This window comes from Melospiza georgiana, chromosome 11 (assembly GCF_028018845.1).
Source record: "Melospiza georgiana isolate bMelGeo1 chromosome 11, bMelGeo1.pri, whole genome shotgun sequence".
NCBI lineage: Eukaryota > Metazoa > Chordata > Aves > Passeriformes > Passerellidae > Melospiza > Melospiza georgiana.
In genome coordinates this window covers 15,962,956-15,988,551 of record NC_080440.1, presented here as the reverse complement: position 1 = coordinate 15,988,551, position 25,596 = coordinate 15,962,956, and the positions used below count along the sequence as shown (strand labels likewise).

General features: G+C 62.9%; 4 protein-coding genes across 6 annotated transcripts in view; 3 read left to right on the top strand and 1 right to left on the bottom strand.

Annotated features, from left to right (window-relative positions):
- The window catches only part of CACNA2D2 (calcium voltage-gated channel auxiliary subunit alpha2delta 2), a 213,293-nt gene extending 197,470 nt beyond the window's left edge, over positions 1-15,823 (top strand). The window contains exons 22-39 of one of the 2 annotated variants that reach the window (XM_058031658.1): positions 1,435-1,511; positions 2,700-2,720; positions 4,991-5,051; positions 8,700-8,797; positions 8,992-9,082; positions 9,212-9,274; positions 9,378-9,481; positions 9,566-9,664; positions 9,755-9,849; positions 10,091-10,138; positions 10,522-10,593; positions 10,754-10,906; positions 11,372-11,424; positions 11,529-11,584; positions 11,668-11,791; positions 12,331-12,440; positions 12,676-12,764; positions 13,360-15,823. In XM_058031658.1, coding sequence (XP_057887641.1) covers positions 1,435-1,511; positions 2,700-2,720; positions 4,991-5,051; positions 8,700-8,797; positions 8,992-9,082; positions 9,212-9,274; positions 9,378-9,481; positions 9,566-9,664; positions 9,755-9,849; positions 10,091-10,138; positions 10,522-10,593; positions 10,754-10,906; positions 11,372-11,424; positions 11,529-11,584; positions 11,668-11,791; positions 12,331-12,440; positions 12,676-12,764; positions 13,360-13,488 — 1,543 coding nt within the window. In that variant the 3' untranslated portion in view covers positions 13,489-15,823. The remainder of the gene's footprint in view (positions 1-1,434; positions 1,512-2,699; positions 2,721-4,990; positions 5,052-8,699; positions 8,798-8,991; positions 9,083-9,211; positions 9,275-9,377; positions 9,482-9,565; positions 9,665-9,754; positions 9,850-10,090; positions 10,139-10,521; positions 10,594-10,753; positions 10,907-11,371; positions 11,425-11,528; positions 11,585-11,667; positions 11,792-12,330; positions 12,441-12,675; positions 12,765-13,359) is intronic. The other variant, XM_058031659.1, reaches the window with a different exon arrangement.
- A 789-nt stretch (positions 15,824-16,612) lies between these two features.
- On the top strand, positions 16,613-19,402 carry TMEM115 (transmembrane protein 115). The gene is made up of 2 exons (XM_058032004.1): positions 16,613-17,507; positions 18,214-19,402. Exons 1-2 carry the CDS (start codon positions 16,654-16,656, stop codon positions 18,416-18,418), a joined length of 1,059 nt encoding a protein of 352 aa, XP_057887987.1. The 5' UTR covers positions 16,613-16,653; the 3' UTR covers positions 18,419-19,402.
- A 187-nt stretch (positions 19,403-19,589) lies between these two features.
- Positions 19,590-21,528, bottom strand: LOC131088171 (transmembrane reductase CYB561D2). The gene is made up of 3 exons (XM_058032013.1): positions 21,385-21,528; positions 21,256-21,293; positions 19,590-20,955 (listed from the first exon to the last, which is right to left on the bottom strand). The coding sequence occupies exons 1-3, from the start codon at positions 21,509-21,511 to the stop codon at positions 20,452-20,454; spliced, it is 669 nt and encodes a 222-aa protein (XP_057887996.1). The 5' UTR covers positions 21,512-21,528; the 3' UTR covers positions 19,590-20,451.
- A 189-nt stretch (positions 21,529-21,717) lies between these two features.
- NPRL2 (NPR2 like, GATOR1 complex subunit) lies at positions 21,718-25,461 on the top strand. 2 transcript variants are annotated; one of them, XM_058032028.1, is made up of 11 exons: positions 21,718-21,825; positions 21,964-22,055; positions 22,565-22,733; positions 22,982-23,090; positions 23,375-23,511; positions 23,785-23,882; positions 24,243-24,279; positions 24,428-24,491; positions 24,566-24,683; positions 24,888-25,030; positions 25,316-25,461. In XM_058032028.1, exons 1-11 carry the CDS (start codon positions 21,754-21,756, stop codon positions 25,381-25,383), a joined length of 1,107 nt encoding a protein of 368 aa, XP_057888011.1. In that variant the 5' UTR covers positions 21,718-21,753; the 3' UTR covers positions 25,384-25,461. The 2 variants fall into 2 exon arrangements, with proteins under 2 accessions (XP_057888011.1, XP_057888010.1); XM_058032027.1 differs by having other exon boundaries at positions 24,398-24,491.
- The last annotated feature ends 135 nt before the right edge of the window (positions 25,462-25,596 follow it).

Sequence of the window (25,596 nt, the reverse complement as noted above, 5' to 3'; positions counted from 1 at the left end):
TGATGTGCTGAACTCCTGAAAGGGCTGCCTGCCACCCTTAGGCACTGTAGAGCTTGGGCACAGCCCCCTGGACTCCAGACAGGCTGCAGGGCTGGCATGCAAGGGGCCAGACAAGTGACACCTCTGCCACCCCCTGTCTGCCCAGCCAGGGGCTCATGCGGGTCCCTGCCTGCTCTAGGGCGGGTGACAGTGACATGTGCCCACCCTGCAGCACAGGCACTGTCTTTAGAGCCAGAGGAGAGCAAAGTTCTGCATTTATCACCCAGTTTGCACCAGTTTGGACGAGCACATGTGTAAGAAACACCCTGACATCGTCATTTCTCAACTCACACTGCCTCACATGGGAGGAGCCATGTGAGCCCCTGTTGCCCAGTGTGCTCTCCTCCTCCTCTTCCTCCTCCTCACCACCCAGATCAGGAGGGGCTGGCAAGGATCACAGCCACTCCCCACTGCTCTGCAGCAGGGATTTTTCCTGGGTTTCCCTGGGATGCCACCAACACTGAACAGAAAAAGCCACCACCCTTTTCCTGACACTGTGGTTTGGGGTGCCAGCACCTCTGCTGTGCTGGCTGCAATGCCCAGACTGTGCCCAGCACAGACAGGGTTATCTGAAGGGGTGCTGTAGGGAGGAAGCCCAGATCCCAGTGGCTCTGGTGCAGGAGTTACATCTGATGAGAGTCAGGAATGTGGCCCTTGCTCACTTATTCCTGAAAATACTTGGCACAAACACTGTCACCAAAGGCCAATGGCCACTGCAGCTGGCACCAGGGAGTCCAGTTCCCTCTGGCAGTGTGTCCTGTGGGTTAAGCAGCCCCAGCACCACCTCCTGCTATCTCCTTTCCCACCCTGTCCCACACCCTGCATGCCAGATTCCTGGCTGGCAGATCACTCTTGTTCCTGACATATCTGGCTCCTGCTACCTGTATAATGGTTATCATTGGTTTCTCCAGTCTGGGAAGGCTTTGTCCCTTCTTTCATGGGCTGTATCTCTTCCTGCCTTCCCATGTACCTCCCTTGTTTTCTGGGCTGGTACATCCTGCCCATATCAGCCCTGGCTAGGCAGATGTGCCAACTTCTGTGCCCATGTGTGCCCCCAGCACAGCCCTGGGTGTGCTGGGCATGACCCTGCATAGCCCAGGATCACACTGGGTGCTCTGGCCATGACTCTGGAGACCGTGGGTGCTCTAGGGATGACCCTGGATACTCCAGGATGACCCTGGGTGCTCTGGGGATGACTCTGGATGCCTCAGGACAGCACTGGCTGCAGTTCTGGGAGAGCAGGACACAGCAGGCTGTGCAGGAGGCCACTGGGGCTGCCTGCCATCACCTGGGTGAAACTACTGCCAGCAGGTGCCAGGCAGGGACTGGGAGCTGGCCAAGGATTCTGGGTGGGTGTAAAGCCTTACACCAGGTGTCTGCTCTCCCTCTCCACAGCCTGGGGCTGGTTCTGCCTCCCTACAGTACCTACTACATCCAGGCCAACCTCAGTGACCAGATCCTGCAAGTGAAGTGTAAGTAGCCCCTGGCTCTCCCCGCCGCCCTCTCACACTCCCCCTCACCCCACCCAGCCCGTGGCTGTCGGGGGGAGAAACACAAACCAAAGGCTTGGGAAAGGTCATAGGGATCACTGTGAGAGGCAAAATAAAAGCTAGAGCTGAGAGAGGCGTGAGTAGAGGTGAGCACACGGAGGGACAGCGAAGCGAGCTGCCTGCCTGGGGTGCCCCTGGGGTTTGGTCCTTGCGCAGGCCGGGGCTGCAGGCAGGCACAGGCTGCAGAGGGAGGTGCTGCCTGTTCGCCCCCCGGGGACGAGGGATGGCGCTGTGGCAGCCACATCATTTGTGAGCCTGGGGAAGTTTGCATGGATCTCTTTAATTTCCTTTGGTTTATTATGATACTTTGGTTTCAGTTTAAGCCATTTATTCTTTTTATGAGTTCGGTTTCGGTTGGTTTCGATTTTTGTTTGGAATTAATCTGTGTACGTGTGTGTTAGCCTGGCCCCCCTTTCTCTCTCTTTCTCTTTCCCCTGACCCCCGAGCCTTTTCCCCACCTCAGGCCCAGGCTGCTCCCAGGGACCCTCTCCCCATGGGAGAACTGGACCCTTCCCCTCTCCCCCCCGGTTCCCCCTGTTTCTCCCCCTCGGCCACCACGGTGGCCCAACCCCAGCCCCGCTCCGGATCCAGCCCCTGCCACCCCCTCCATCCACGGGCAGGAGCCCTGTGTGTGTCCCCGTGGGGACAAGGCCAGGCTGTCCCCATCCCCGGGAGGGGGGATCCCCCCGTCCTCCCCAGCTCTGCCCACCGTGCCGTGCATGCCCCCTGACTCAGTGAGGACATTTTGATATCAAGACTGTTGCAACTGTTTGCTACTGATTCTCATTTTCCTTTGGAGTATTGAATATATATCTATATATTTCTCTAGTTATATCTTTGCATTTATTTTTCTTTTGTTCTTATTTCACCGTGGCCTTTTCTTTTCTTTTTGTTATTGGGTTTTTCTTATGTTTTCTTTTCTTCATGTCGTTTTTTGCAAGAGGTTTCCTTTTGGTATGATTATAGTACACAATATTTTTATTCAAACGTCGATTGAATAAAATATTGTTTGTGCCCCCCTTCCCCCTTTCCACCCAACCCCTTTTTTTTTTGTTTGTTGTTTTTTGTTTGTTGTTTTTCTTGCTTTCTCTCTATGGTGGATTCACACAGTACCAAACATCAAAATGAAGGGCAAGTATTTTCAGTCTCAGACCACTCACCTTCACCACCCCGTCCCCTGCCCCGTGTCCAGTCCCCCCCAGCCCCCTGCTTGCCCATCTCCCTGCCCGTTTGCCACGCCGAACCTGCAAACCGCCACCAACTCGCCCTTCCTCCCTTCTCCTTCTCCTCTTCCTCCTCCTCTCCTCCAGTTCCCCCTTTATTTGAAAGCAACATGTCTTGTTCTGTTCATGAGAGCTTTGTCACGAAAATCCCACTCCCTCCCTGCGCATCACTCCCAAACCTGGTTCGATATCGTCCAAGAGCTGATCTTGTATGAAATGCCCTTTTCTACCCACGAGGAGTTTGTAGCTAGTTGGATGCCCTGCTCTTCCTCCCCAGTGCTGCCCCTTCTTGCTCCTCTGCTCCCGCTCGTCTCCTCCAACTCCTTCTCCCCTTCTCCTGGCTCCTTTGCTTCCTCCTCCCCAAGACAACTCAACCTGAAAGGGATAGGGCTGTGCAGGGAGAGGGGGGCTGTGGGGTGGGTGCCCCCAGGTGGCAGGGATGGAGGCCAGGTGGGGGGCCCAATCCATCAGCCTCTGGGACAGGCTTTTTGGGGAAAGCCTACAAGCAGGAACACTCTGCAGAGATGGGATGGGACACCTGGGGCAGTGCCTCCCAGCTGCACAGGTGACAGCGAGCCTGGCCCCAGGGGCACGGGGGATGGCTGAGCCCAGGGGTGCCACACTGCCTGCCCCCACAGCTGCTCGGTGGCCATCCCCCCTGCCCTGGGGACCAGCATGGCATGGCCCAGTGTCCTGTGCCACCGAAGGTACAGTGTCCTGATGCCGTCTGTGCCCCTGGGAGCAGCCAGGTTTGAGCCCCGAGTCCCACCGAGGCAGGCCAAGGTGCCAGGGTCGGTCTGTCCCGGCAGTGGGGCAGGACATCCCCCATGGGACACAGGATTTGGCCCCCATTCCCTCAATGCCAGAGGGGCCTCCTGACCCACAGCTCCCGCTCAGCCCCGCAGTGGGCCAGGGGACACCCGTGGGGCACACACAGTCCCCGTGGGACCTGCCACCCCTCTCCATCCCACAGAGCCCCCAGCTCACGGCACCCACCAGCAGCCTGCACAGCACCCCATCCCTGGCACAGGGACACGGCTTGGGGGGGCACTGCAGCACAGGAAGGGCCATGGGGGACAGGGCCAGGCGAGCAGGACAGTGGGGAGGTGGAAGTGTCACCCTCAGCCCCGTTCAATCAGCCTTGAGTTGCCTCCTCCCAGCGCCCCTGTGATGGCAATGCTGATGGACCAAGTACGAGTGTTTGTACTCCTCCTCCTCCTCCTCCTCCTCTTCTTCCTCTCATCGGCTTGTACCCAGCCCCTGCCTCCAGCCCTCAGAGAGCAACAGTCCAACCTCTGGCTGTGCCGTGCAATGCACCAGGAGCTGGCGGGAGGGCAAGGGGGTGGCGGTGCCCGTCCTGGGGGAGATGTTATCCCAGGGGTGTCCCATAGCACCCCTCCGTGCACCCCCCAACCCAGCTCGCCCCCGCGAGCTGAGCCCTGCATCCTCAGTCTCTTCTGCCGGGGGCAATCCCAGAGACCCCCGAAGCTACTGGGCTGCACCCCGTGTTAAAGCAGAGCGCGGAGCCCCGTCCCCATGGGGGTACCACGGCCCCGGGCAGGGAGGGGGCACCGGAGCCCGGCAGCGCATTGCACGGCCCTGCAGCAGGGCGGGAGCCTCTGGTTGGACTGTCCTCGGCAAGGTTCCCCTCTGGCCATGTTGATGCCTGAAAACTCCCTTTATTATTTTTCTCCCGACAACCGAGTGTTCCGGTGATCCTCCTCCGGCCAGGAGCGCAGCATGTGGTTCCCTGCCCTCGCCCAGCACCCTTCCCCCGAGAGAGAGACGTCCCCGCCCTCCCGAACATGCATATATATATATATATATCTCCATGTGCGCACATATATATATGTGTGTGTGTCTGTGTGTCCCTGCGTACCGGCCGCGTACGCACCGCGCGCCTCCAGCCCGCCACCGAGCAAATTCGAGCCGAGATGGGCAAACCTCTCCTGATTTGGCTTAACCTTCCTTCCCGTGCGGTGCCAGCAACAGCAGAACGGCCTTTTCCTTCCTCTCTCTTGTTACCAAGAGCAGCAAATGCCTTTTTCTTTTTTTCTAATTTTTTTTTTGTTCCCTCCCCTCTCTCACTCTCTCTCTCTCTCTCTCTCTGTCCGTCTCTCTCCCTCCTGGCCCCGGCGCCCCCGCTCCCCGCCGGATAACCTTCCCTTTCTGTTGCAGATTTTGAATACCTGCTGCCCAACAGCTTTGAGTCGGAGGGACATGTGTTCATTGCTCCCAGGTAGCTTTGCGTGTGCGCTTGCCGAGGTGTGCATCCGCCCCGGCCCCGCTGCCGACCCCCCCATCGCCCCCATCCCCGCCTCATCGTGCCTTGTCCCCGCTCCCCGTGCCCTGTGGCTGTGTGTGTCGTGTGCCCGCTCGGCCGCGGGGCTGCCGCCGGGACCCCGGCCCCCCGGTTGCATCCAGCACAGTATATATCTATATTTTTATATATTTATATATATATATATCTATATATATGCACCCGGTGCAGCCCGACCTCTGCGCGTGCATATATAGGTATAGTTTCTGAAAATCCTGCCGAGCGAGGGCCGCCGGCCGCATCATACAGTCGTGCTGGCTGCGGGGGGGAGGGAGAAGGAGGGGAGGTTTCGGCCCAAATTTGGGATGCCCAGGGGGTTTGGGGACATGAGGAGCCCATAGCAGCCCCCTGACGGACAGATGTGTCCCCTCCCCTGGGCCATGCCGCCCAGTGTGTCACCTAGCGGGGATGAAGGGCCGTCCCTCACTGGGCTCTTTGGGGAGCCCCGTGGCTCTGCAGCATCCCGCCCTTCCCGCCGCCACAGCGCATCTCTAATTAACATCACCGGCTAATCACCTATCTGCTCATAGCTCGTTATAGCAGCTACACGTCCTGTTAGGGGACGTTTTGCCAGTGCAGCTTTTGGGGATTGCAGTGGGTGAGGTCCAGCACAGCCACCTGCGGGTACCCCTGCTCTCCCGGCCCGCAGCAGCAGCAGTCACTCACACCTGCTCTGGGTGAAGCAGCAGTCACTCACACCAGCCCTGGGTGTAGCAGCAGTCACTCACACCTGCTCTGGGTGTAGCAGCAGTCACTCACACCAGCCCTGGGTGTAGCAGCAGTCACTCACACCCGCTCTGGGTGTAGCAGCAGTCACTCACACCCGCTCTGGGTGTAGCAGCAGTCACTCACACCAGCCCTGGGTGTAGCAGCAGTCACTCACACCCGCTCTGGGTGTAGCAGCAGTCACTCACACCCGCTCTGGGTGTAGCAGCAGTCACTCACACCAGCCCTGGGTGAAGCAGCAGTCACTCACACCAGCCCTGGGTGTAGCAGCAGTCACTCACACCCGCTCTGGGTGTAGCAGCAGTCACTCACACCAGCCCTGGGTGAAGCAGTCACTCACACCAGCCCTGGGTGAAGCAGCAGTCACTCACACCAGCCCTGGGTGTAGCAGCAGTCACTCAGACCCGCCCTGGGTGTAGCAGCAGTCACTCACACCAGCCCTGGGTGTAGCAGCAGTCACTCACATCCGCTCTGGGTGTAGCAGCAGTCACTCACACCCGCTCTGGGTGAAGCAGCAGTCACTCACACCAGCCCTGGGTGTAGCAGCAGTCACTCACACCCGCTCTGGGTGTAGCAGCAGTCACTCACACCAGCCCTGGGTGTAGCAGCAGTCACTCACACCCGCTCTGGGTGTAGCAGCAGTCACTCACACCAGCCCTGGGTGTAGCAGCAGTCACTCACATCCGCTCTGGGTGTAGCAGCAGTCACTCACACCCGCTCTGGGTGTAGCAGCAGTCACTCACACTCGCTCTGAGTGAAGCAGCAGTCACTCACACCAGCCCTGGGTGTAGCAGCAGTCACTCACACCAGCCCTGGGTGTAGCAGCAGTCACTCACATCCGCTCTGGGTGTAGCAGCAGTCACTCACACCCGCTCTGGGTGTAGCAGCAGTCACTCACACTCGCTCTGAGTGAAGCAGCAGTCACTCACATCCGCTCTGAGTGAAGCAGCAGTCACTCACACCAGCCCTGGGTGTAGCAGCAGTCACTCACACCCGCTCTGGGTGTAGCAGCAGTCACTCACACCCGCTCTGGGTGAAGCAGCAGTCACTCACACCTGCTCTGGGTGTAGCAGCAGTCACTCACACCTGCTCTGGGTGAAGCAGCAGTCACTCACACCAGCCCTGGGTGTAGCAGTCACTCACACCTGCTCTGGGTGTAGCAGCAGTCACTCACACCAGCCCTGGGTGTAGCAGCAGTCACTCACACCCGCTCTGGGTGTAGCAGCAGTCACTCACACCCGCTCTGAGTGAAGCAGCAGTCACTCACACCAGCCCTGGGTGGAGCAGCAGTCACTCACACCAGCCCTGAGTGTAGCTGCAGTCACTCACACCCGCTCTGGGTGAAGCAGCCCGGAATGTGCAGTCGCTGTGCAGCGCTGCCTTTTTGGGGAGCTCAGTCCCCAGGCCCTCTGCTGGGCACTGGGGGTGAAGCCCAGGACACACAGGAGCCAAGGCAGAGCCTGAATGAGAAACAGGAGCACAGTTATTGAGAACTGGCCATAAGTACCGAGAGGATGGATAGGGAGGGGATGCCCGAGGCCCCAGGAATGGGGCTGCACCCACAGAGGCTGCAGTGCCTGCTCCGTGCCCGGTGTGGGGCTCTGCCGTCGCTGCAGCTGCACAGAACAGGGGACGTGGAAGTCAGGGCGAGCCCCCGGTATCCCCAGGGCGGCTCCGTGAGCAGCCCCGGTGCGGCGGGGCAGGAGGGGCCGTGTGCCCAGGGCGACTGTATGATCTGCTGCCGCGCCCACGGGCCTCTGGGCATTTTCAGAAACCGTATATCCCCCGTCCCCCGTGGGTGTGTGAGTACCTGTATCTGTGCGTGTCGGTGGAGGTATTTAGGTGCTGTTCCCCCCCGAACAGGGGTTGAGGGGCCGGGCCGAGCTGGGCAGGGTCCCTCACCTTTTTCAGCTGCCCTGTGGGCATGCTCCTGCCACGCTTTGCTCCATTTGTCCTCTGAATGACAGAGGTTTTGGCAGTCAGGAGCTTGGCAGAGGGGTTGTGAGTGGGGGAGCCCTGAGCACCCTGGCACCGTTCACAGCCGCACTGCTGAGGATGGGAGGCTCCTGGCACACTGGGGTGGCACTAACCTGTGCCACCCAGTCAGAGTCTCGTGGTGACCAACAGGTTACAGCTGTCCCTGGCATCGGTGGGGCTGGGACTCTGTGCTCAGGGCGTCCCAGACTGAAGCAGGGACATGGCACCCACCCTACTGCCTGTCCCAGGAGTGTCTCAGGGCCAGTGATGCCCATAGGCAAGCACCCATCTCCACCAGCTGGGGCTCAGCCAGCACCCAACCAGCTGTGCAGAGGGCACAGGTACGGCCTTGAGTGCCTGCCTGGTGCTGCCAGTGCAGCTGTGGAGAATCCCGAGGCAAATCCCTGCTGGCACCCACAATGGAGCCCCAGTCCCTGGGGTGCCACAGGGGCAGGGCAGGGTGGGCACAGCCCCGCAGGTAAGTACGGTGCCAGAGGCAGCCAGTCCCACCAGTAGCCCCAGCAGGATGGGGAGAGATGGACTCGGTGTTGTACCACTCTGGGCAAACCAGGATCCATCAGGGCTTGCCCTGGCAGAGGTGATGGCACCTCAGTGCCTGTGGCAGTGACAGACCCGGTGACTGGTGGGACACTTCCCTGGTGGCACTGCAGGCAGCTGGGGCTGGATACAGGGCACTCTGCAGAGGTGCCCACAGCCAGTTCCCCTGGCAGGTGACACTCCCAGGAGAGGTGGCACGTCACCACCACTGTGTCCCTGTCAAGCCTGGGTGCTGGCAGCACAGGGGCAGAACTGACCTTGCCTTTTCCATCCCCACGAACCACAAACCTTGTACCCAAACCCCAGAGAGTATTGCAAAGACCTCGACCTGTCGGATAACAACACCGAGTTCCTGGAAAACTTTATTGCCCTCATGGAAAAGGTGACCCCAGACTCCAAGCAGTGTGAGTAGCTGGGATGGCTGCTGGGGGGCTGCTGGGGGGTCGGGGGTGGATGGGGATTCAGGGGGAGATGGAGCAGGGGATAAACTGTCCTGGGGTTGGGGTCCTGGGAGCTGCTGCAGAGTGGGTGCTGGGACAGAGCTGGGGACATGGGTGGCCCTCATGGGGTCAGCTCTCACCTCCTCCTCCTCTCCAAGGTGACAACTTCCTCCTGCACAACCTAATCCTGGACACGGGTATCACACAGCAGCTGGTGGACCAAGTGTGGAAGGACCAGGACCTCAACACGTAGGTGAAGGGGAGATGGCCCAGGGTGGGCAGCACTGTCTAGGGACAGATGAGGATTGGGATGGGCTGTGAGGCAGGGGCAGAGCAAAACCCCACTGATGGCTGGTGTACCTGGGCCTCTCCTTGCAGGTACAGCCTCTTGGCTGTCTTCGCAGCCACCGACGGGGGCATCACCCGTGTCTTCCCCAACAAGTGAGTGTCTGCCCTGCACAGGGACGTGTCTGCTCCTGCTGGGCCATCTCTGGTGGCACCAGAGGTGACAGTGACAGTCATGGCTGTGGCTTCTCCCTGCCAGGGCCGCAGATGACTGGGAGGAGGAACCAGAGCCCTTCAACGCCAGCTTCTACCGGAGGAGCCTGGACAACAAGGGCTACATCTTCAAGCCACCCTACCGAGATGGTGGGTGCCAGCTCAGGGGACAGGGTGTGACCCAGGCTGGCACTGGCTCCATGTGTCCCCTGATGTCACCCCTGCCTTCCACAGCTGGCTACCGGGGGCTGGACCTGGAGAACAACACCATTGGGATCCTGGTGAGCACCGCCGTGGAGCTCAGCATCGGGGGCAAGACTCTGAAGCCCGCAGGTAGGAGGGGAGCTGGGTCCCCTGGTGCCAGGCTGGGGGGTCCCTGCAACCCCTCCAGGCTACAGCTCACCCTGTCTCCCACTGCCCCAGTGGTGGGGGTGAAGCTGGACCTGGAGGCCTGGGCTGAGAAGTTCAAAGTGCTGGCGAGCAACCGGACAGACCGAGACCAGCTGGGCACCCGCCGGGTACGTCCTGGGGCTGGCACTGCCAGGGGATGGGAGCGGAGACAGGGCAGGGAGGGAGCTCTGCTTGATGGGGGGCACTGCTGGGACATGGTGCCTGTGGTTGGAATGGGTTTGTTCCTCAGGGTTCCTGTCTCCAGCCTCTGGGGACACCACCCTGCATGTCCCCTTCTGGCTGGGAGGACAGCTCTGGGGGGATGACCATCCTGATAACCTGTCCCTCTGCCCTGCTTTTGGTTGACAGTGTGACCCCTCAAGCAGCTGTGAGATGGACTGTGAGGCCAACAACAAGGTGGGTGGTGGGCAGGGGTGGGGGCAGCTGGTGGGGGTGTATGGAATGGCTGGGAGAGGTCCCTGTCCCCTGCTTACCCAGCTTGTGCACCCACCCTGTGCCCTGCTGCTCCCCAAGCTCAGCCAGACCCAGCCCACCTCACAGGGGTGAAGGCCTGGGGCTTGCCCCATGGACCATGAACCCCCTGAGGGGGCTGTTAAAGCTCCAGGGTGGGAGGTGTCTCCTGCTCCCTGCACCCAGCATGGGTGCTCCTGGCACTGAGATGCTTCTGAGGCTTGGGGACACCACACTGCTCCCCTGCCTGACAGCCTGCCACCCTCCCTGCTGGTCCTGCCTTGCCCTGGGCACGGCCAGGGTTGGATGACACTGCCCTCCTTCCCCAGGACCTCATCTGTGTCCTCATCGATGATGGGGGCTTCCTGGTGCTGTCCAACCAGGAGGACCATTGGTACCAGGTGAGCGGTGCCCGCAGCTCCCCAGGGCAGGGATGCCAGCCGGGAGCTGAACCCCGAGCTCGTGGCTGTGGCGCTCTGTCACACAGCCCCACTCGAGTGCCCTCCAGGGGAGTCCGTGCCAAGGTGGCATTTGGGTACAGATACAGTGTCCCCATTTCAGGTGGGCAAGTTCTTCAGCGAGGTGGATGCCAACTTGATGTCTGCCCTGTACAACAACTCCTTCTACGCCCGCAAGGAGTCCTACGACTTCCAGTCTGTCTGCGCCCCCGAGGCCCCCAGCAACACGGGCGCGGCGCCCCGCGGCGTCTTCGTGGTGAGCACCCATGGGGATGCTGCATTCCAGCTGTCTGGGAGCCCAGGGACCCACGGGTGTGTCCCCAGCTGCTCTGGGAGCCCAGGGACCCATGAGTGTGTCACCAGCTGCTCTGGGAGCTCAGGGACCCACGGGTGTGTCCCCAGCTGCTGTGGGAGCCCAGGGACCCACGGGTGTGTCCCCAGCTGCTGTGGGAGTCCAGGGACCCATGAGTGTGTTCCCAGCTGCTGTGGGAGCTCAGGGACCCACGGGTGTGTCCCCAGCTGCTGTGGGAGCCCAGGGACCCACGGGTGTGTCCCCAGCTGCTCTGGGAGCCCAGGGACCCACGGGTGTGTCCCCAGCTGCTGTGGGAGCCCAGGGACCCACGGGTGTGTCCCCAGCTGCTGTGGGAGCTCAGAGACCCATGAGTGTGTCCCCATTGCCCCTCATGGGCACCACTGGCTCACTGCCCCCTCTTACCCACAGCCCACTGTGGCCGACCTGCTGAGCCTCGCCTGGTGGACCTCGGCCGCAGCCTGGTGAGTCCTGCCATGTCCCCTCCCTGGGGCCATTCCCACTGGGGAGGGACATGGGGTGTCCTTGGGGCTGGGACAGCTGACATGGCCACGCTTTGCTTGCCCAGGTCCCTGTTCCAGCAGTTCCTGTACAGCCTCACCTACAGCAGCTGGTTCCAGACGGGTCAGTGCTGGGGAGCTTTGGGCTGGGGGTGGGCAGGGCTGGGGGGTTGGTGGCCTGTGTCCCACAGCGCTGTGCTGGCACAGAGGAGGTGTTGGGGGACGGCATGGAGGCCAGGGAGACGAGCTGCATCATGAAGCAGACCCAGTACTACTTCAGCACCGTCAACGCCACCTACAACGCCATCATCGACTGCGGCAACTGCTCCAGGTGGGTCTGTCCCCACCGTCCCACCCCTGGGCAGGGCTGGGGACACCCCCGAGGCTGCCTGTGCCAAGGTGCCTGTGTAGGGGCAGTAAGAGATGCTGTGCAGCATTTAGGAGGACTGTGATACCCACAGCGGGGACAGAGAGGAACAGTGGTGTCCCCGTGGGCTGTGGGTGATGGCAGAGGGTCCCCAGGGATCCTCTGTGTGGAACCAAGCCCTGGAAGGCCAACAAGGCCATCAGTGCTGAGTCCCTGGGCAGCCCCTCAGGATGGGGATGGGCAGGGAGGTGAAGATGAGGATGGGGATGGAGGCCAGGGCAGGGAATGGGGACAGGGACAAGGCTGGGGACAAGGATGGGAATGCCGACAGGCATGAGGTCAGGGATAGGGATGAAGCTGGGGACAGGGATGGGGAGGAGGACAGGGACAGTGATTAAATAGGGTCTGGGGAGATGCTGCTGGTTCAGCAGGGCTGGCACTGATGGCTGGGGGGGGGATTGGAGCACAGGGTAAGGGGGGTCCCACTGCCTTTGCACCCCCAGGCTCTTCCATGCACAGAGACTGGCCAACACCAACCTGCTCTTCGTGGTGGCTGACAAGCCCATCTGCAGCCAGTGTGAGTCTGTCAAGCTGCTGCAGGCAGAGGTAAGAGGTATCCTTTGATGGCTCAGCTGCATCCCACAGGGGGATGTCATGTGTCAGCTCCATCCCACCGGGATGTGGTGGCAGCAAGGTGGGAGAACACGTGGGGTCTGTGGGACAGGCAGTGGGGCAAGGACCTGTGGAGATTGGTGGGGGTGGAGGGAGCTGGCCCGTGGCCAACGGGGCTGGGGGTGCCCTAGGATCCCCCAGTGCCCTGTTCCTGGTGGTTTCCTTGACCTGCCAAGCCCCCCCGAGGGACCCCAACCAGTGTGAGCTGGTGGACAGGCCCCGCTACCGGAAAGGCCCCCACATCTGCTTCGACTACAATGCAACAGTACGTGGGGCAGGGGGGCTGGGGCTGGCCCTGGGAGGGGTGGGGGTATCCTCTGGGGTGGGGGCAGAGCCATGGGGCGCTTCCCAGAGGGTGTTCCACTGGGGAAATTTGGGCAGTGGGTTCTCCATGAGCAGGGAATGGAGCCATGGGGGGACCCCAGGGAAGCCCTGAGGGGAAGTGGAACGGTGAGTGTCCCCCCTGGGGGGAACAGAGCCATGGGGTGTCCCCCAGGGGGAACAGGGCCATGAGGGGATCACCCAGAGGGGTGGGGGGACCCCTCTGATGGGGGTTTGGAGCCCTGGGAGGATAGGGAGAGGGCTCAGGAGCCCTGGGGTATTCCCTGGGGAGGTCACAGCTCTGAGGGGTCCCTGGGAGAGCAGTGCCATGGGGTGGCAGAGCTGCTGGTCCTGGGGAGAGCAGCAGCAGGGCTGGCCCCGGGGCTGTGCTGCAGGGCAGGAGGCGCTCAGGGCTGCGGGGAGGTGGCAGATGCCCCTGCCAGGGCCGTGGGTGCCCGTGCCAAGGCAGTGGGTCCCCCCGGGGTGCTGAGGCACTGCCGGGGGTGCCCCACGGCCCCTCTCTCTCTTCACCCACCCAGGAAGATACCTCAGACTGCGGCCGAGGGGCTTCCTTCTCCCCGTCCCTGGGGGTCCTGCTCTCGCTGCAGCTGCTGCTCCTCTACTCCAGCACCAGCCGGCACCCACTGCCCCCGGCCGCCTGCCTTTAGCCCCCCGGCCGCCCCCGCCAGCTCTCTTTTCTTTCAACCTCCATCTCCATGCCCGTCCCCGGCCCGCTGGAGCGGGAGCGACGCCCCCGGTGCCGCCTGGGACTCCCCGGTGCCGCCCCGGGACCCCCGGTGCCGCCCCGCTCCCCCCGCCGGCCGCAGCCAAAGAAGAGCCGGGGAGCGGCCGGGGCTCCCACAGAGCGGGGAGCGGGCCGGGGCTCCCACAGAGCGGGACCGGGCCGGGACTCCCACAGAGCGAGACCGGGCCGGGACTCCCACAGAGCGGGGAGCGGCCGGGGCTCCCACAGAGCGGGACCGGGCCTGGGCTCCCACAGAGCGGGACCGGGCCGGGGCTCCCACAGAGCGGGGAGCGGGCCGGGGCTCCCACAGAGCGGGACCGGGCCGGGACTCCCACAGAGCGGGGACCGGGCCGGGGCTCCCACAGAGCGGGGACCGGGCCGGGGCTCCCACAGAGCGGGACCGGGCCGGGGCTCCCACAGAGCGGGACCGGGCCGGGGCTCCCACAGAGCGGGGAGCGGCCGGGGCTCCCACAGAGCGGGGACCGGGCCGGGGCTCCCACAGAGCGGGGACCGGGCCGGGGCTCCCACAGAGCGGGACCGGGACGGGCCCTGGTATCGCTCCCTCCCGGCCACCCGGACTCGGAAAAGTGGCGTCGGTGTCCTCCGCCCTCAATTCCTCCCCTCCTCCATCCGCCTCGCCTATTTTTTTAGCCTGAAGATTTTAAAGCAGATCTTTCTACATCGAGTTTCCAACATTTTCACCTGGAGACCGGCGGGGTTTATTGTCAGCAACGAGGACACATGGGAAAACAAACAAAAAAAAAAAAAAAAAAAAAAGAAAAAAAAGGAAAAAAAATGGGAAAAATGGGGGGAAGGAAAAAAAAAAAAAGAAAGAAAGGATTTGACTGTGCGGGTCAGTATCATTTGTTCTGGCGGTAGCGGCCCCAGGGCGTGCGGGGCAGCCGCAATCCCTGCGGGCTCATCCCTGCGGGCTGGGGCTGGCAGCGGGCAGCGACAGGGACAGGGACAGGGACAGGGACAGTGGCCTTTGCCTGCGGCACGATGGAGCCCCGGCCCCCGCGCTGGGCTCAGCCGTCCTTGGGCACAGATACTGGCGTGAAAAGAAGGAGGGGGGAAAAAATGTATTTTGTTTCTTTTCCGTTCTGCAGATCACTGTGAATCCTGCCCGCTCAGCCCTGCCCCCTCCAGCCCTGGGACCCCCTGCCCTGCCAAAGAACCCGCGCTGGCCTGGCCGGGCCGGGCTGCTCGTCCCCGGGGACATGTCCCGCGTCCCCAGCGGGACCAGCCACACGGCCTCGAGTGCCAGCGGAGCGGGACGTGCCACATGTCCCCAGAAGGGCCGTGCCAGGCCCGGGCCCGTCCCGGGGCAGCGGGGCCGTGCCTGCGGCGGGGGATGCGGGCAGGTGGCGCTCACCGAGGGTAGCACCCCCCAGACACCCCAGCGGGTGCCGGGGAGGGGACAGCGTGGCTGCTCTGCCCTGGCACCCCTCGGACCCCACTGCACCCCGCAAACCCAGCCTGGAGAGGTGCCGGGGGCTGGAGAGGCACGGGGCGGGGTGACAGCCGCGACACCCGGGGTGCCACCCCCGCTGCTCCCGGCACTGCCGGGGGTCCCTGGGCAGCCCTGGGGACCCTCACCCCCCCGGGGCACCCCGCTCAGAGCCACCCCATCAACCGGGTCCAGGGGACCCCCTCGGCACGGCCACCCCGGGGGGGCTGGGGAGGGCGCCAGGCGCTAATTAGTGCTGGGGTTAATTAATGGTCATTCTGCTTGTAGCTTTTTCAGTGTGTGTTTGGTTACTGTCTCTGGGAACCGTGTTTGAACAGATGGCTCTGTGTTACCGGGAGTGTGTGTACTTCTGTAGTCTAGTTAGGTGCTCTGCCAGAAAACCACCACTATACATACCTATAAATATATACATATATAGTCTATTTTAAGTTAAAAACCAATGAGACGAACGGGCGGTGTGGCCCCGGGCCCCCCGTCCCGCCGGGGTCACCTCCTGCCCTATCCCCACCCGAAAGCTTCAAAGCTTCTCTCTCTGCTCATTCAAAGGCATTGGGTTTTTAATTGATTTTCTTTAATTTATTTTTAATTTCTTTGGGTTTCTTTTTCTTTTCTTTTTTTTTTTTTTTTTTTTTTTGTACAGAAGAGTTGGAAAACAAAAAAAAAAAAAACAAAAACAAAAACAAAAAGACGATTTGTAAGATATCGTGCGTGTGACTCCTTGTAAAATATTTTCAAATGGTTTATTACAGAGACTCAGTTATTAAATAATGTTCATATTTTCACTTCACAGGCGGTGGCTGCGTCATTGCCCGGGGCCGTGGGCACGGCTGGGGGGGCACAGCACGGGGGGGGCACAGGATCTCGGGGGGCTCTGCCAGGTGGGACACTGCCCTCACCCTGCTGCACCTCGGGGACAGGGACACGGGGCAGGGACAGCGCAGAGCCGGGGCTCACAGAGCCCGCTCGCTGCACAGAGGGGCTGGGGCACACCGTGGGCTCACTCCCCCATCTTCTCTATCCCCGCGTCACCCTTCCCAAGCCCCACTCCATGCCCGTGTCCCCCTGTTGCAGGGGGTCAATGTCCCCGAGTGCCCTCCGTGTCCCCATTTCCCGGGGTTTCTGCCCCCGCCCCGTACGCACCCCCATGACTGTGTCCTTCATGCCCTATAACTGTGTTCTCCCACCCCTCTCCCCCACGTCCTGCCGTTTCCCTCCCCACGTCCGTGTCGCTCGTTTGTCCCATGTCCTCCCGTTTCGTGTCCCTGTCTCCCTTCCATGTCCGTGTTCCCGCGTGTCCCCCGTCCGTGTGTCCCGTGTCGCCCCGGGCTGCCAACGTGGCCGGACTACAAGTCCCGGCGTGCCCCGCGGCCCCCTGGCCCCGCCCCCACGGCAGCTCCGCCCCGGCGCCCCCGTTCCGCGCATGCGCAGCGGCCCTGTTTGTCCGCGCCCGGCCTGGCCCAGCGGAGGGTCCGAGCGCGGCCTGGCCCGAGGCGGCGGCGGAGGGAGAGAGCGGGGCCGGGGCCGGCCGGGGGCCGTGCAGGGCCCGGCGCGGGGAGGCGGGCGGGTGGGGCCGGGCAGCCCCCGCGGGGCCGCCCCGTCCCGCCTGCGGGGCCGAAGATGCGGCGGTACCTGCCGGTGGCCCGGCAGCACTTCCTGGCGGCGCTGGCCGGCACCAGCGTGGTGGTGAAGTCGCTGAGCGCCGCCGCGGTGCTGCTGTACCTGCTCTCCTTCGGGCTGGACACGGCCTACGGGCTGGGGGTGACGCCCGGCTACCTCCTGCCCCCCAACTTCTGGGTGTGGACGCTGCTGACGCACGGGCTGGTGGAGGAGCGCGCCTGGGGGCTGGCGGCCAGCCTGGCCACGCTGGGCACGGCCGGGCGGCTGCTGGAGCCCCTGTGGGGCGCGCTGGAGCTGCTCGTCTTCTTCGCCGTGGTGAACATCTCCGTGGGGCTCCTGGCCGCCCTCGCCTACTTCCTCACCTATGTGGCCTCCTTCCGCCTCCACTACCTGTTCGCCGTCCGCATCCACGGCGGCCTGGGCTTCCTCGGGGGCGTCTTGGTGGCCCTCAAGCAGACGATGGGGGACAGCACCGTACTGAAGGTGCCTCAGGTCAGAATGAAGGCTGTCCCCATGCTCCTGCTCCTTCTCCTGGCTCTGCTGCGGCTCGGTGCCCTCGTCGAGAGCAATGTACTGGCCTCGTACGGCTTCGGGCTCCTCTCCAGCTGGGTCTATCTCCGCTTCTACCAGCGGCACAGTAGAGGCCGCGGAGACATGAGCGACCACTTCGCCTTCGCCACTTTCTTCCCCGAGATCCTGCAGCCCGTGGTGGGTCTGGTAGCCAACTTGGTGCACAGCGTGCTGGTGAAGGTGCGGGTGTGCCGCAAGACCGTCAAGCGCTACGACGTGGGTGCCCCGTCCTCCATCACCATCAGCCTGCCGGGGACGGACCCCCAGGACGCCGAGAGGAGAAGGTACGGTCTGGCCTGGCCTGGGCTGCCCTGCGGGATCGCGTTTAGGGACAGCGGGGGTACGGTTTAAAATACAGCCGAGGAGGAGGGGGAAAATTTAGGTGCGGGGGCTCAGGAGGGGTCTTCTCCATGTGGTGGTGGTGAGGAGCATTTCAGGGAGCTGGTGGGACATTATCCTGCTCTTGCAGATGTGGAGCAGCAATGGAAAAGCAGGGGGGATCCTGGGAAAGGGGCAGACAGGGTTAGGGGTCCCTGCAGAAGAAAGGGATACAATCTGGGGGGTGACAGCCCATGTTTGTGGCAGCCTTCCACCAGTTCTCTCTGGCCCAGGGGAGGGCAGTGAGTCAGCCCCACACCCCAGCCCTCCAGCATAGCCAGCACTGGCCTTCCTGACTCCTGGCAGGAGGGTTTGGACAGGGAGCTGGCACTCCCTTTTCCCTGCCCTGCTTTATGCCTTTATTCCCCATTCCCGGAGCAGCCCTTGTGCTGACAGCCTCCAGTTGCACCACGTAGCATGAAAACTCCGTGTGAGTAGTCTGGGAGCCGGAGTGCATGTCTGTGGAGCAGTCCCAGGCGCTCAGGTCTTCCCCAGCACTGCTGAACCCACCCTTTCCTGCTGGGAGGAAGCCAGGGACTGCCTTGCCCAGTGCCCCACGGGCAGAGCCGCCGCTGTCCCGGGTTAACCTGCCCACGTGCCCTTGTCCTGCAGGCAGCTGGCCCTGAAGGCTTTGAACGAGCGGCTGAAGCGCGTGGAGGACCAATCAGCCTGGCCCAGCATGGAGGATGATGAGGAGGAGGCGGCAGCAGCAGCGAAGGCCGACAGCCCACTGCTGCCCGAGCCCGGCACGGCCGGGAAGAGCCCTGGCCAGGAGTCCAACCTCATCAGCTTCCAGGAGGCGCCGGCGCAGCTGTGAGCGGCCCTTCCCGCCCTGTCTCCGTGTGAGAGCTGCTAATCCCCCTGGTGTCCCCCTGGCCGGGGCGGGGACTCCTCCCGCGGCGCAGGCTGGGGGATACCTCATTCCAACGCTTCGCTGCTGCTGCTCGCGGCCAGCACCCCCTGCCCGGGACAGTGACACTGCCGCCACCGTGAGGACAGGGACTCCTGGAGCCACTCCCCCAGCCGGGGCAGGCCGTGGAGTCGGGGCAGGCAGAGGGAGCTGTTCTGGGCGAGGGACACGGGGCTGATCCCTGCCCCAAGCCGCTGTGCTGGCCCTCGTGGGATCCAAGTCAGCTTCTCCTCTGTGCCAGGGCTTGGCCAGAGCACTCAACACGTATTTTCTCCTTTCTGAAGGTAGTTTTGTCCCTAACTGAGGCAATGGAAGGCTGGTGGGTTCCTCTTCCAAAGGTCTTTCCCGTGGGGAGCCTCCCCCTGCCCCAGCAGGAGCTCACCAGGGGCGGTGAGGAGTTTGTTGGGTAGGAGGGGACAGGACCCTGGGCAAGAGAGGCCACCCAGTCCCTCATGGTGGTGCTCCAGCACTGCCAGCTCCAGGCTCTCATGGTGGGGATTCTCTCCTCCTTCCTCTCCTGCCCCCTCCCCCTGTGAGGAGCTGCTGCCCTTGGCTGCTCCCTGGCTAATCCGTTTGCCAGATTACACTAGAAGCTGGAATTAATTTTACAGTGGGACTCTAGCTGCTTCCTCTGGCAGCAGGTTTTCTTTCCTGCAGGTAGAATATGGGCTCCCCCTTTCTTTTCCCTCCCTCTTTGTTGATGGAGTTTTTTTCCTGGATGGAGAGGATGCTCCCTGCAACAGCCTCCACAGCTCCTGATCCAGTGGGCAATTCCCAGCCCTGGATGTGGATCAGCAGTGTCATGATTATTTTTTTAAAGGACCACACGAGAAGGTTTTGTCAAATGGGAAGAACACAGACCTTTGGGTATCAATAAAGAGTTCTTTGAAAGCGCTGGCTCCTGCAGCAGAGCACGGGCAGGGTGGGGGCCCGGCCCAGAGCAGCCCCTGGGGGCTCTTGTCAGGAGGGGGTTCAGGGGGTTCCTTCCCAGGTGCTCCCAGCAGGGACAGATGTCTGCCTGCTCCCCAAAAGCCATCCCACCCAAAAAGTAAAGAGGGCTTGTTGCACTCTAGCTGCCTGAAATTTTTATTGAATAAAAGCTCTGGATACAGAGGAATTTTTCAGCCTGGGAGCCGCTCCCAGCTCTCCAGCCCTGCCGGGAGCAGGATGCGTGCTGGAAGGAAGGCTGCTGTGCCAGCAAGGAGGTTTCTTCCTGCCTTCCCAAGGGTTCATTGCCCAGGTCTGTGCCTCCCCCTGTGCTCACTGTTCCCTATGCCTTGCTGGCTGCACGTTCACAGCCCGGCTCAGTAATTTGCTCTGTAAACTGACCCCACCCCGGCAGGCCGAGCCCAGCCCACAGAGGAGGGGTTTGTGCGTGGCAGTGGGTGTCCAGACCCAGGCCCTTGGGGCACAGCTGCCCCTGCCATGGGGACACACCTGCTGCTGGGGTGCCACCACTCTGCCCCAGCCCTGCCAGGCTGAAGCCACAACCGTGCCCTGTGCTTTGCTGTCAAGCTGCCCCCGTGGCAGGAGAGGCAGCGTGGTGCCTGCTGCAGCCCCTGGGAGAGAAGGGACTCCCTGTCCTCCTCACCAGGATGGCTCCTGCCCTGCCTGCTCCAAAGCAGCCCTGCGTGGGAAGGGGAAAGAAGCAGGAATCCTGAGTGAGCCCTCCATTTCCCAGCACTGAGCACCAAGCTGCCACAGGGACTGGCAGCTTTACCTGTGCCAGGGAACATCCCCACCGAGGCAGGGCTGAGGTGTCACGCACATCTGGAGCGGCTGCTCCCCAGGGACAAGACACTACGGACAATCCAGGACTAAGGAAAGACGAGTAGGTAGAAACCAAGTTCCAAGGAGACCCTGTGCGAGCAGGGGGGCTGCCAGCTCTCTCCAAGGGGAGGCCCAGCTCGCTCTGGGAAGTTCAGGTCAGCAGCAAGCCCTCAGTGCTGGCTGCGCTTGCGGTACAGGTACGCATTGCTCACCTGGTTCATGATAACCAGGCTGGTGACGAGGGGACACAGCATGGCGAGGTACCACGAGGCACCGGTCACCGTGGTGGTGAACCAGAGGGAGCACATGCCCAGCATCAGGCTGGCACAGCCCAGCAGGTAGCCCACCAGCCCTGAGGTCGCGTGGTACAGCTTCAGCTTGGCCAGAGTCCAGTTCTTCATCAGCTTGGGGTAGAGCAGGAGCACGCCCCCGGCGCACTGCCCGCCGGCGTACAGCACGGCCAGCAGCCCCGTCAGCCCGTGCCAGGTGACAAAGTGGCCCTTGCCGTTCAGGTGCTTGTTGTAGGTAATGATTGCCAGCCCCAGGAGCGCGCAGAGCAGGGCGAGCAGCTGCAGGGCCCAGTGCACCCGCACCCGGACCTTGCGGGAGAAGGAGCGCAGCAGCGAGGTCTCCGGGGAGAAGATGAGCAGCGCTTCCGTCATCAGGAACGAGAACTGGGGGGCAGAGGGCAGCGCCACTGGCACCGGACACACGGCCCTGCGCCGCGGCTCCGGCGGCTGGGCACCCACTGCCCGAGGCTCGGCCTCCCACCCATCACCCGGGGGCTCCCGGGGCTGGGCACTCATCACCCGGGGGGGCTCGGCCTCCATCACCCGGGGGCTCACGGGGCTCGGCCTCCCCTCACCCGGTGGCTCCCGGGGCTCAGTCTCCATGACCCGGGGGTTCCCGGGGCCCGGCACCCACCACCCAGGCACTCCGCTGGCAGCGGGTGGTGATCGGGCAGCGACACTTACCGCGAGGGCCATGAGCAGCGGGTGCCAGGAGAAGAGACCTGGAAGGGAAGCGCAGGGTGAGGTGAGCTGAGGTGAGCTCAGACATCCGGCCCTCCCCGCGCCCCGGGCCCCGGCCCCGCCGGCACTCACTGGATCCGGGCCGCGCCAGCACGGCCACGGCGGCGGGGAATCCCAGCGCCACGAGGTGCGCGGCGGCGCCGGAGGCCACGCGCAGCGAGCGGTACAGGCGGGACTCGGTCTCGGCCGTCAGGGCCATGTTGGCCGGGCGGGCGGAACCGCCGCTGCCGACATGGCCGGGCCGCGGCGCGGGCTTCGATTGGCTGAGAGGGCTGTCCATCAGCACTAAGGCCCGCCCCGCCGCGCTGCGGCGTTCTGAATGGCGGGAAGTGCTGTCGCTCAAGGTGAGGGCCCGCCCCCCGCGCAGCCCTGTGACTCCGCGGGAGCGGCGCTACGGTGGCCGGCGCGGCTGGGCCGGGGCTCGGCCGCTCGGGTCCCGCCATGGGTGGCCGCATCGAGTGCGTGTTCTTCAGCGAGTTCCACCCCACGCTCGGGCCCAAAATCACCTACCAGGTGCGGGGCGAGCCGCCCGGGGCCCGCGGCGGGGGCTGGGACTGGACCGTCGGGGAAGGGAGCACAGGGACAGGGGTGGTGGGCTCTCCCCGGAGCGGGGCGCGCTTGGCTGGAACGGAGCCTCCTGTGCCGCCGCAGGTCCCCGAGGACTTCATCTCCCGGGAGCTGTTTGACACCATCCAGGTGTACGTGATCACCAAGCCCGAGCTGCAGAACAAGCTGATCACCGTGTGAGTGCGGGCAGAGCCTCGTCCCTGTCCGGGAGCCACTGTCCCGGCGGGCCCGGTGCGGAGCACAGCTCTGTGGGGAGCTCAGCTCGGTCCGGAGCACAGCTCGGTCCGGAGCACAGCTCGGTGCTGTGGCACTGCCAGCGCTGGGCTCCTGCCCCGGGCCAGCAGGGTCACTGCGGTGTCCCAGGTACCCGTGCACAGGGGGGGCGCTCACATTTGGGGTGGCTGGTGCTGCATCTGCTGCTCCTCCAGCCTTAAATAATGCAGGAAAGTCAGAGCAGTCAGGAGGGCTGTGCGGGTTTCCGAAGCAGACTGTTTCTTCTTCTGAGGGCTCTTTCCTCCCCGCTCCCCCTTCAGCCTGTGATTTGCGCTCCGAGCATGTAGGGCTTAGGCACCATTTTTCCTGCAATATAAAGAAGCCCCTACCTGCAGAGCCGACTGGGAGCCCTCCCTGTGGGGGACTGGAGGCTGCCTGAGGGCGCAGGTGCAGGTCACAGGTGTCCCCACAGGACGGCCATGGAAAAGAAGCTGATCGGCTGCCCCGTGTGCATCGAGCACAAGAAGTACAGCAGGAACGCTCTGCTCTTCAACCTGGGCTTCGTGTGCGACGCCAGAGCCAAGGCCTGTGCCCTGGAGCCCATTGTGAAGAAGCTGGCTGGGTACCTCACCACCCTTGAGGTGAGGCTGGGCACGGCCAGGCTGCCTCCCCACCCACCCACAGAGCGTGGGCACCTCTGCAGGGTCCTGGGGCACGTGGGGGCCGCTGGGCATTGCTGGGACAGGGGCTGGATTTACACTGAGGAGGGGATTGTGCTACTGCTTTCCTACAGATCAGAGCAGATCAGTTGTAAAGGGGAGCAGGATCTGGGCTGCTGTAGCCAGTGATCCTGTGGTGAGCAGCTGACTTGACTTTCTGCTCTCTTCAGCTGGAGAGTGGATTCATCTCCAACGAGGAGAGTAAACAGAAGCTGGTTCCCATCATGACCATCCTGCTGGAGGAGCTGAATGCCAAAGGGAAGTGCACCCTGCCCATAGGTACGTCGAGAACAGGGCTGTGCTGGGAGACAGCTGGGCCATTCCCTGCCCAGGTTGGCTCTGCCTGTGCTGCTCCCTGCAGCTTTCTGCCTGTCTGTGCTTGGATCTGGAGGTGTCTGAGCCAGCCTTGCCCTAACTGGCTCCAGGGGATGGGTGGGATGGCGTTATGGGCTGCAAACACCTTGTTGTGTGTGCCATTGTGGTGTGCTGGGATTGGTGGTTGCAGGCTCCTGAGGGAGCACTGTTTTGCATGGAGACTGAACTTTCCCCCTTTTCCTGGGCAGATGAGTCCAACACCATCCACCTGAAGGTGATTGAGCAGCGCCCAGACCCCCCCATCGTGCAGGAGTACGATGTCCCCGTCTTCACGCAGGACAAGGATGACTTCTTCAACTCTCAGTGGGATCTCACCACGCAGCAGGTCCGTGTGATTAACACTTTGAAGGGGATCTGTTTCCAGACCACCGGGGGAGTTGGGCTGTCCTGGAGATCCCCACATTGATGAGCACAGTTTGGTGCTGCCCTTGGCATTGTGCTTGAGCCTGTGAGCAAATCATTCACCAGTGCAAGGATAAAGCACGCTTGGGGATGGAGCCTGCCCATCCCAGCTGCTCCCAGATCCAGGGGAGCTGCTTGGGCTTCAGGCTGATGCCTCAATGCTCTCTGCCCTTTCCCTCCTGCCTCTCCCTCCCAGATCCTGCCCTACATCGATGGATTCCGGCACGTCCAGAAGATCTCAGCTGAGGCTGATGTGGAGCTGAACCTGGTGCGCATCGCCGTGCAGAACCTGCTGTGAGTGAGTGCCCCCCGTGCAGAGCCTGCTGTGAGTGAGTGCCCCCCGTGCAGGGGCTGCTGTGAGTGAGTGCCCCCTGTGCAGAACCTGCTGTGAGTGAGTGCCCCCCGTGCAGAACCTGCTGTGAGTGAGTGCCCCCCGTGCAGAACCTGCTGTGAGTGAGTGCCCCCCGTGCAGAACCTGCTGTGAGTGAGTGCCCCCCGTGCAGAACCTGCTGTGAGTGAGTGCCCCCCGTGCAGAACCTGCTGTGAGTGAGTGCCCCCCGTGCAGGGGCTGCTGTGAGTGCCGGTAGGGCTGCCCGGCCCAGGGGGGTGGGGGCTGCCACAGGGCTCCTCTCACCCTTCCCTGTCCCTCTGCAGGTACTACGGGGTTGTCACTCTCGTCTCCATACTCCAGGTGGGTTGGGCCGTGGCGCTGTGAGGGGAGTTGGGCAGTGGCAGGGTTGGGTTGGGGTGGGCCAGGCCTGTCTGTCAGAGCTGCAGCTGAGCAGAGCTGCTCTCCCATCACCCTCCAGTACTCCAATGTCTACTGCACCACACCCAAGGTCCAGGACCTGGTGGATGACAAGTGCCTCCAGGAAGAGTGTCTGTCCTATGTCACCAAACAAGGTACAGTGACGCTGCCTGGGGATGCTGGCCCGGGCAGGGGGACAGGGCAGCTGAGTGGTGACTTGTCCTTGCAGGGCACAAGCGAGCCAGCCTCAGGGATGTCTTCCAGCTGTACTGCGGGCTGAGCCCTGGCACCACCGTGCGAGACCTCATCTCCCGCTACACCCTGCAGCTCCAGAGGGTGGATGAGAGGTCAGAGCCCTCCTGATCACACCCTGAGGGTAGTGGTGGCACTGGGGGCGGCAGAGACAGTGAGCAGGAAGTACTCAAACCTGTGTCTGTGGGGTAGGAAATGGGAGGCAGTGGTGAGGCATGTGGAACAGAAGAGAATGTGGGGAGCTGAGCCATTTGGCACCTTGGGGATTGTGGTCTCATCTCTTTGCTCCTCATCCCCAGGAGGCTGATCCAGTTTGGTTTGATGAAGGGCCTGATCCGGCGGCTGCAGAAATACCCGGTCAAGGTGGCCCGGGACGAACGCAGCCACCCCGCCCGGCTGTACACGGGCTGCCACAGCTACGACGAGATCTGCTGCAAGACTGGTACGGATCCACAGGATCCTCTGCTCCGTGTGTGTGTGCCCCAGGGCTGCTGGGGGACACGGCCATGTCTGCCTGCCCACAGCCGGGCACCGGCCCTGGGTTCTTGCCCCTTTGGGAGCCTTCAGACTGCAGGGACTATGGGCCAGCTCTTCTTCAAGCCAGGCTGCCAAGCCCATGTTACCAGGGGCAGGGTTTGGGGACCCCACCCAGCCTCTGACACCGCTGCTGGGCACCCCACTGACACCACACTGAAACCCACTAACATCCCACTGTCTTCCTCCCCAGGCATGAGTTACAAGGAGCTGGATGAGCGCCTGGAGAATGACCCCAACATCATCGTGTGCTGGAAGTGACGCACTGATAGCCCTCTCTAGAGCTGTGTCCCCTCACGCGTCCCCGCTGTGTCCCTCGCTGTCCCCGCCGCGTGTCCCCGCCGGCCGCGGCCGCTCCTCCGCGCCGCCAGGGGGCAGCACAGCCCGCCCCGCCCCGCGCTGCCGCCGGCCCGCCCCGAGTGCTCCGCGCCGCCAGGGGGCGCTGTCGGCGGCGCCGTTGCCACAGCGACCCGC